Here is a 9,725-nt window from a genome sequence, read left to right as displayed (position 1 = left end):
TTTAAAAAAAAGGGAACTTTCTTGTGCCTTTGTGACAGGAGGCACAGCTGTCTCCTTGGAGAAATTCACCAGCTGACAGTTCTGCTCTCACCCTCCCAGGGAAACTGGGAGATAGTGGCTCTGTATCCTTTCATGTTTACAGTTCTAAGAGATGTTTACAGGTTCTTGAGAAATATATTTCGTGGGTTGTAAAACTGGCTAGAGGCTTTAAAAATAGACTGACATTCATTTCAAAGGGCAGAGAAAGGATTTAGAATGACACATTTTGTAAAGTAAATAAGAAACCAGAGGGCTGGGTCCTCTGTTTTGGATTCTGGAAGGAGGCAGGGACAAGGCTGTCTTAAACTTAGTCAAGCTAAGGGAAAAGGTCAAAGGCCATCTTGGTGACCGTCTATAAAATCATTTGCCTGGGTTCAAATCCAGGTCCCACGGTTTATTAGCTGGATGACCTGGGGCAAATTTCTCAACCTCTCTGGGTCTAATTTCCTCATCTTTTAAAATGCAGTTACATAATTCTTGCCTCATCACTGGCTATGTAGATTAAATATGTTAATCAAAGTGTAACACTCAAAATAGTTGCCGGCACGTAATAAACTTATTACTTGGCTATGGGATAAATTACTTTACCAGTCTAAGCTTCCTCCATCATCCCATCTGATCATTTATTTTTTAATTTTTTTTTTGGTGAGTTCTTGATTTTAAACCTAGTATAGCTATCTGAAGTATCACACTCTACTGCAATTGTATCTATCTTGGGTACTGTCAATATTTATTAATCAGTTGCAAACACTATTATTGTTGCTGACTGATGTTTGTTTCACTTCTCTCTCCACTAACTGATTGTATTTTTAGTTCCCTACATATCTGGCTACTTTACAACTATACATGTTTGTTATTCATTCCTCTTGAAAAAAATCCTCAGATTTTTTCTCTTATCTTTTTTCCTCCCACTACCATCCCTTACACTTCCCTCTTAATCTCAAAAACCTTCATCCTCTATGAATCCTTGTTTTACTCATATCTGTAAAAATGTCCAGTCTTTGTCTTTATCTCTTTGACTTGTTTTACTACACACAATTCCCCTAAGTTCATTCCATTTTGTTGTAAATGTTAATATTTCATCTTTATGGCTGAATAGCATTCCATGGTGTGGATAGACCACATCTTTATTTTTTTTTTAACATTTTGAGAGGACAGGTTTATTAGGAAAAGGAGAAAAGGAAGCACCTGCATAGTCACAGGTGGGCAGGAGAGCTGCCCAGACCACAGCTTCTTGATCCAACACCTCAGCAGTGGGCACTTAGGTTGCTTCATACCCTGGCTATTGTAAATGCTGCAATAAACTCTGTGGAGCCATCTGAGAATTTACATAGAAAATTACATGAGATGGTAGATGCAAATCACTAAAATCCCTATTGCTATAGTTACTATTGAAAGAAATGCTGCTCAGACAGTTTTTATCTCCAAGTAAAAGAAAGAAATTTTGACCCTTGTCAACAATACCAAACCAATTTGCACAAGCAGATAGCTGCAAAATGTGACAGCCTAAGGAATGCAGGATCTAATTGTATATCTGGGGATCCCTTAGTAAAACAAAATGTTAAAATCAAACCAAGGCCCACGGAGATAACATAAAACAGGCCAGATGGGCGCAAAAGGAACAAAGGGTTTTAATGTACATTACCAATTGTAAGAAGGAATTCAGGTGCCATCCAGGTAAGATTTTAACTCCTGAGGACTCCATTAATGAGGAAAAGGGGAGAGACTTGCACACTAGGGTATAAAAACTGAATAAAAATGTGTATTGGCATGCCCGCCTTCTAGATAGACACCTGATCTTGCAAGACAGTCAGTAAATTCTCACTACCACTGTACTCCTTGGCTCCACGTCCACTCTTTGCATTTGGGAGGGTGGGTGCATTTCACACACTCTTATCGATGTTACCACTTACACTGTTGCTCTTGCTCTTCATTCTCTATTTTCCTACCACAGTCATTATTCACTATCGTTTTGTTATTACCTCGTACAACTCCCTATCGAGAGTGACAGTGGCAATGTTATCTCACTTTCCCCACCTCTAGTGCCCCTGCATCAAGCATTCCCAAGCCTCCCAGAATCTCTCATTCTCAAGCCAGGATTTTCTTCCCTGGAGCCTCTGAAATACCATCTTCTGATTGGAGAAGATGAAGAGATGGCGCTAGGGTCCCGAGCTCCTAACACGAAGCAAAGGCAGACAGCAGCACCCTCCACTCTTAGGCCCTTTGGGCAAGTGGGATGCAGTGACTGAGTTCACTGAGTGATTCTTAAGAAACCAGATAGGTAGCAAGGTAGATGGGGTATGGGGAGGGTGTCTTAATCCATTAAGCAAAGCTCCTCAGCATTGCTAAAAGCCCCATTCACCCCTCAATACTGCTTAAGGATTTCACTGAGCTCCCCCCACCAGTGAGGTCACCCACAAACTGGCTAATCCCCAGGAGATGCAAGGCGTTCCCCCCCACTGTCCCCCGGGCTGTGACTCAAGATCTCAGCTCCTCTAGCTGTGAGTGGTCTTGACATTCCCACCCTGGCACAGCTTCAAGAGGTTAGTGCAAGGAATGAGGTAGAAATAACGTCTTTAAAGCACTATATAAAGTAATTAAACTTTTATTAAAGGATTGAATGTGCCAGAAACTGACCACACAGAGGCAGAAGGCACGGTGCCTGCCCTTGAGGAGCTCACAGTCCAGTAAGGAAGAGGTGGACACAACTGGCACCTAGATGCAAGGGCAGGGGGCAGCAAACTGGCAGGAAAAGCCATTATCCTGCCCCACCCTCCCACTCCGGGATGGGTATGGGAAGCTGATCATTCTTTCCCAACTTCCCTGTGACCACTCCAACTTCTCTCTGTCCTAGGCACCATGAGGTGACGAGAAAGAGAAAAAATTAGGGAGTAGATATGTTTGCTGCCCCCCAAGAGCTGAAACACCCCGGTAGAATATATACAACAGTAACTTTATTTCCCAAGGCCGCAAACCAGTGCAGCAGAAGCTGGGGATACTGGGGGCAACTGAAGGAACAGGGGCTGGGCCAGCCCAGTCCAGTGGTGGGGAAGGGAAGCCATGGGAAGAGAAGCTACCTGGGGCCAGGAGATAGGGCAAGAGGGAGGTTTCCAGGGGAAACTCATAGTAGGGTGCCAGCAGCCACAGCCAACAGAAGAGCTGCCAACCCTGCTGACAGAGACGCCGAGCCATTATTATGGGACCCACCTTTTGTGGGGTACTGCGCCATGTTACTACGGTCCTGGTGACCAGCAGCACCTCCAACCAAGTTCAAGTCCTCACTACGGGAGATCTCAGGTTTTACTTCCTGTGGAGGGGTGCGGCTGGCTGGGGTTGGGGTGGGTTTGGTGGTAGAGGTGGAGGTGGTTGGGGCTGGGGTGGAAGTTGTGGCGGAGGTGGTTGGGGCGACCGTGGTGGTCTGAGGAGGGGGCAGCAGGACGAGGGGTGGGATTCGAGGGGAGAAGTAGGTCTTGTTGCGGAGGTCGGAGTTACAGCGGGACCCCTGGCAGCAGGAGCCGCTGAGCGTGAACCCCGGGCCTGTCACGGTATCCCGGGTGCAGAACTCATCCTGGACGCAGCCCCGGACAGGTAAGGACACAGTCACATTAGCTGCAGGAGGGAGACACAGACAGGTCCGTGGTTGGAGGGTGGGGGGTAGGCACAGTCAGAATGAAATTCAGGGGGCAAGAACCCCCAAAACAGGAGTCAGAAGAGCTCTGTATCTATCCATTGATTCCAAAGTCTCAAGTCGGGCCCCACTTTGAGAAACAGTCTTGGGCACACGGCACATGGGCCACATTTCCTATAGCACTTTGGAGGAACAGTGTGTAGACTGAACTACAAGTCCCAACACCTTGGAAAAAGCATTTGGACAGGGATACAACACCTCTCACCAGAACCAAAGAGCAAAACAAAATTCCCCTTTGTCCCTCCCGCCAGTTTCCCTCGATTTCTTCTCTTTCCTCACAACCCCGAGGCCACATTTACTCTCAGACTCAGAGAAGGACAGCTCCCAAAATACACGTGGCAGAGGATGGGGCTTGAAAAACTGCATCTCCCATGTTCCCTGAGGCTGAGGCCAGGAGGCCACGCTTAAATATTCTGGGATAAGTGGGGGACTCCAACCCCTTCCCTTTGGAGGCGTCAGAACCAGATACCCCGCCATGCCTCGCAGAAGCTTGGAGGTTCAGGTCCATGCTCCCATTCTGCTCCTGGCAGAACCTCTACGGAAATGTATTTCCAAAAATCACTCCACTCGACTAAACTGAGGATGGGCTGCATTGCTCATGCTGCTCTAGAGCAAGGCAAGCACCGTGGCCTACCGTTTCCAGAAGGTGCTGGAGGTAGGAGAACCTTGGGGTTCTGGGCCGGCTACCGACCGCCCACGAGGCTTCGGAAAAGCTACCACAACCCCTGCAGGCCACTCCGGGGCTCACTCACCTGCAGTCAAGGTAACGTTGCCGTCGAAACAGCCCTTGTAGACGCGGTCACTAGCATTGTAGCAGCTCACAAGCGGCGGCGCGGTACCCTGGCACTTCTCGCGGCTCAGCCCCACGCAGCTGTAGCACTCGGTGCCGTTGGGCGCGGCTGCACTTTCGTTACCTGTGCCGGGAGCCGTAATGAAGGAAGGGGCGGGGAGGGGCTGGGACCCGAGGACCCTCCGGCCAGGTCTCCGCCCCTGGAGGAAGCGCCTCTCCGCCGCTAGTCCCGCCCCTAGGACCCAACCTCACGGTGCTTCCAGCAATCAAGCCCCGCCGGGGGTCTCTAAGCCCCTCCGCCTCGTGGCCCCGCCCACATGTTTGCCCCGCCCCTCGGGTCCAACCTCCAGGTACTTACGGCGATCAAGTCCCGCCCCCCGGCACCGAGGCCCCGCCCCCAGCGCGCACCTGGCTCGCCCCCAGCCGCCCGGCCCGAACCTGGCGCCGCCTCTGACCTGCGGTGTCAACTCCACCCACCTGCGGGGTTGAGAGCGCGCGAGGTGAGGTTGAGCTTGGTGTTGCAGCGGTCCTGGGTGCACTGCTGCAGCTGGATGAAAGCCAGGATCCCGAAGAGGTCCAGCCCGCGGTCATTCTTGCCGGGGAGTCCCGATCCGCAGCCCCGTATTGCCACCGAGAATTGTCCGTGGACTGAGGACGGGAATGGGAGCGAAGTCAGAGATCAGGCCTCGAGGTCAGGCCTCGAGGGACTCCCTGGTGGCGCGAGGGGTTAAGCACCGCACTATGAAGCAATCCGCAGCCTCTGCAGCACGAGTTCGATCCCCAGCCAGCCAGGGAGCTACCCACATGGCACAGCAGACCTCTCCTGTCTCCCCGCTGCTCCCCTCAGCAGTGTACTTCGGTCACTCTGCCTGTTCTGCTCCCCGCTTTGTCTCTGGGGAGCAGAGGACTGACCGGCCAGGGTCGGCAGGCGGGGGGCCTCAAAAAGAGCCATTGGAGAGTGACAGACAGAGGGGGGGACCCCCACGAGCTGAGTTCGAGGGGACAGACAAGCTGACACTGGACAGAATCGAGGGGGAGGGCTAGGGGCGGAGTTAGGACGGAACCGCAGGGAACACTCTCAGAGGGAACTGAGGGACCGACCTAAGGGCCCAGGATCGGCGGGAGGGGGAGCCTCCTGGGAGCTGTGGCCACAGAGAGGGACGGGATTTCAGGGAGGCTGAGTCAGGGGCGGAGCCTCGGCCTAGGGAAACCCGGGGAAAACCTCCAGAAGACGCCCCCTCACGTGGGGCCCCACTGGATAGGGGAGTTGGGTTTAGGAGAGGATTCCGGCAGGACAGAAGTGGGTAGAGAGGCTCGCGCGTTCACTGCACCCCGCTCGCAGCTCTCAACCCTCACCCCTAAGCCCCAGGGGCGTGGTTTGTGCTGCAGGAGAAGGCCCGGGCCGCGTTGAAGGGGTGTGGCCAAATCCGGAGGGAGGTTCGGGACTATCAGGAGGCGGGGCCTGACTGAAGATGCCTGAGGGGTACGCGAGGAACTGGGGGCCTCACTCACTGGTCTCCACCGCCCCCACGGCCTCGGTGCAGACGTCCACGCCCGGCGCGCACTTTACGGTCTTCATCTTGCGCGGGGAGCATCCGTCATCTGCCTTCTGCACGCAGCTGTAGCACTCCAGGGCCTGAGCTCCTAGGGGTGCAGGGCCGGGTGGGACTGAGCAATCCCTGCTGAAGCCTCCTTCCCTCTGTGCCCCGGACGAGACAATCCGATTGCACACCCTTTTCCACGGCAGGAGTAAAGAAAAATTCCCCACAAATTTTGGGCCATGGGATACAAGTGCCCCTGACTATGGTGGGAACATCCTTCCCGACAGATCCCTACCCCTGATGGGGGGAACACGTACCCACAGTTCTCTGTACAGGGTGGGAACTTGATGTTTTCCCAAAGTCAAGTGGGTTCATTTCAGTAAGAGTTCCCTTCCCACAACCCCCTATGCGGCATGGGGGGGGGTACTTCACATGCCCCCTCTGAGCAGGCCAGGGGACCCTTCCCAAGCCCCTCTGCTTAGGATGGAAGAACTCTCCCCACAGCCCCCCAGCCTTCTCACAGCCCTCTCTGACCAGGGTAGATGGTCTTTCCTACCGCCTCTCAGCCCAGGCTGAGAGATTCTTCCCACAGCTTCTCCGTGGGGGGTGAGAGGACCCTCCTCTCTCCACCCCCGCCCCCAGTCCACTCCCTTGGACTGCAGCAGACCCACCTTCTCCAAGCAGCAGTGGAAGCAGCAGCAGGAGCCAACCCGTTGTCCAGATCCCTGCCGGGAAGCCTGCTTTCCTGGCGGAGTCCATGGCTCCGTCCTGCTCCCTCGGTGTTCCCCTGGGTGTGCCACCTCCCAACCCAGGCCCTCTTACTTGAGCCCGGGATGAGTAACCTCCCCCCAGGCAACCCCCGCCTTGCCCAACCGGGCCAGCCAAATCAGCGTCCGCTGTGGGGCGGGATACTCGCCCCTGGGTGCGTCACCCACAGCTGCCAAGGAAAGGGCGGGAGTCAAGGATCCCCAACAGCTCCCAGGAGAAAGTCTTTGTGTCTGGGGGGACACGTGGGAGCGCTGAGGCTCAAAAAGAAGGGTCCACTCACTCTAACTGGCCAGTCAGGAAATACTGACTGTGTTCCCACAGTGTGCAGCCCCTAGAGATTCAGAGCCAATCAGAGCTTGGCCTCACGGAGCTGGCAGTCTGGTGGTACACGGGGTGGGAGTAAGACAGATGTGAATCAAATCATCATGCAATTTCTTCTTTACAGCGGGATAGTGAGGGCAAAGTGTGGGGAGCCACAGGAAGGTGTGAAGTCTTGAAACAAGGGCTAGCCAGTGAGGCTTCCCTGAGATCATTTTGAGTTACGTTTCAAAGACAGAGAGGATTTAGGCAAAGAAGCAGGTCCAGGTGGGAGCAGAGGGCATTCCAGCACATACGTTGAAGTAGGAAATGGCACACAACCCTCCAAACACAGTGGGAAGCAGTGAGCCTGGAGGTCAGAGGGGAGGGGATTGGGTGGAAACTGAGGCAGAAGAACCAGGGCATTTCAAATCCTAAGGAGAGATGTGGATCAGTTCTGAGAAAGGTGGAGAATCTTTGAGAGGGTTAAGTCAGCTTAGGGACATAATCAGATATGCTTTTTAATACAACAGATCTGGGAAATAATACAATCCATGGGAAAGTGAATGGCCAAAGAATGATTCACTAACCCCCATGGAATACTACACAGCACTGAAAATGACTCAGCTGCTGGGATCTGCAGCCACATGGATGAATCGCAAAAACTTAATCAGTTCAAGAGCCTTAAATAAAACAAAACATACGGTATGACTCCACTGATATCTCCTAGAACAAACACATCAGTCGTGATAGAAATCAGAACAGGGCAGCTTTCCAGCCCACCTGTGACTATGCAAGTGCCTCTCTTTCTTTCTCTTTTTCTTAATAAATCTGTCATTATAAAATGTAAAAAAAAAACCCAAAAACACAAAAAACCAAATAGGGGGTGGCTTTGGGGAGGGCTTTACTCCAAAGGAGAAATAGTGAGGCACCCCCACTACCTTCATCGGGGTGATAGTTACACATGTATACAAATATGAAAAGAATCACCAAGCTGTCTACTTCTGTACTTGACTGAGTACACGATCCCCTTTTTTAAAGAAAGAAATAAAAAGGAAGAAAATGTCACTGTGGCCTCTGTGTTGAAAAAGAAAGGACTCCAGAAGGGGAGGGAGGGAGGCGGTAGGCCAGTGAGGGACCTGGCCCCAGCATGGCTGAGGTATTCTGTTGCACGCACACGATGTCACAGGACATCAAGAGACAGGGACGCGGTCACCGTGATGGAGAGGCAAATGTGTTACCATGTCTGAGCATGGAAACAAACAAGAGTCCTGGCAAGCCACAAAATGACTAAGCATCCCCACGTCCTGGCTAATATAATGATTGCTTATATCATGTTGTGTTATGTTATAATTGTCATAAAGTTACAGTTCTAACCTTGTTTGTTTCTCCTGATCCATAGATAAGATTAATCTATGGCGGGGGGGAAAATAGCGGCCATCTTCATGAAGATATTATCTATTCCCCAGACCCTGTTGGGTACCCCGTGCCCAACAATGACTAGTGCCTCAGTCACACAGGTGGGGTCACTTGGCATCATGGTGAGGCTCTGAGAGAGAAAGTGACTACTTATGATGTCAGTCAGCACTGGCCCCTGCTTCCCAGCCTTGGAATCCCAGCCCCCCTTATTGTTTGCGGGGGGCCATGCTTAAGTGTCCTCACCTATGTGAGCCTCTGAAGTGTCTGTTTTATCACTAAAGGAGAGTCTTACATGGTGGATTGAGGTAGTGGGCAAAGTGTTGAATTTGGAATCAGACAGACTCAAATTTTAATCCTGCTTCTGCAATTCTCTTGCTGTGTGATTTCGCTTAATTTGGTCTCCCTCTCTGAACTTCAGCTGCCTCATTTGCCAAGAGGGTCTGAAAACCCTTATCTCCTGAGGGAGTAGTGAGGACTCAGTGAGTGACAGGCAGGATGATGATACTACTGTTATTGTCTGCTCAGGAGCAGGAGGCCCTGCTGGCCCCAGCTGCGTGGGAGAGTTTCAGGGAGGAACCCCAACTGGCCTGACTGGAAGAACTAGCGTCTTGGGAGGGAGTGGGACCCAGGGTGGGGAACCTCCTCCTGCTCAGGCCTGCCCGGATTCTGGGATCTGACCCCCGCCCCCCACCCGCCACCTGGCCCAGCACCAGAGAGCAGAGGGAGGTTTGAATGCTGGGGACCACCACGCAGGACTGCTGTTGTGCCTCCTTCCGCCTTCTCTCACAAAGGTCTCTGCAAAGAGATACAGAAACTGGTTCCCGGGAATATGAACAGAGGGGTCGGTGAGGAGGCTCCCCAGGAGGCACAACAGGACCTCAGACTAGCATGGGGTCATTTCCACTCTTGGTTTCCCATCCCCAGAGGCAGAGCATGCTCTGAGCCCAGGGGCATTCCCACTTGTCTCAGACCCTCCCTCTAAGAAGTACTGCTGAGATCTGCCAGGACAGGGGTGGGGCAGCGGCAGGGCCAGCCAGACAATTTGCAAAATGAAAATACTGGGACCTGGTTCAAAAGGTAGGAAAGAGGGCCGTTAAATGTACTACTATAGAAATTTTTTTATCCCTGTGTTCCATCTCTCTTGGCTGCTCCTGGTGTTTAACTTCATGTTCCGCTGTGAACA

General features: G+C 52.1%; 1 protein-coding gene across 1 annotated transcript; it reads right to left on the bottom strand.

Annotated features, from left to right (window-relative positions):
* Nucleotides 1-3,054: 3,054 nt before the first annotated feature.
* Nucleotides 3,055-6,842, bottom strand: LYPD3 (LY6/PLAUR domain containing 3). The gene is made up of 5 exons (XM_037518167.2): nt 6,730-6,842; nt 6,030-6,158; nt 4,995-5,165; nt 4,480-4,641; nt 3,055-3,648 (listed from the first exon to the last, which is right to left on the bottom strand). The coding sequence occupies exons 1-5, from the start codon at nt 6,815-6,817 to the stop codon at nt 3,161-3,163; spliced, it is 1,038 nt and encodes a 345-aa protein (XP_037374064.1). The 5' UTR covers nt 6,818-6,842; the 3' UTR covers nt 3,055-3,160.
* Nucleotides 6,843-9,725: the final 2,883 nt, after the last annotated feature.

The sequence above is a fragment of the Talpa occidentalis genome, unplaced genomic scaffold, assembly GCF_014898055.3.
Source record: "Talpa occidentalis isolate TD23 unplaced genomic scaffold, MPIMG_talOcc4v2.1 talOcc4.17, whole genome shotgun sequence".
In the NCBI taxonomy this organism is placed as follows: Eukaryota; Metazoa; Chordata; class Mammalia; order Eulipotyphla; family Talpidae; genus Talpa; species Talpa occidentalis.
The sequence above is the reverse complement of the archived record's forward strand: the minus strand, read 5'-3'. Positions and strand labels throughout refer to the sequence as shown.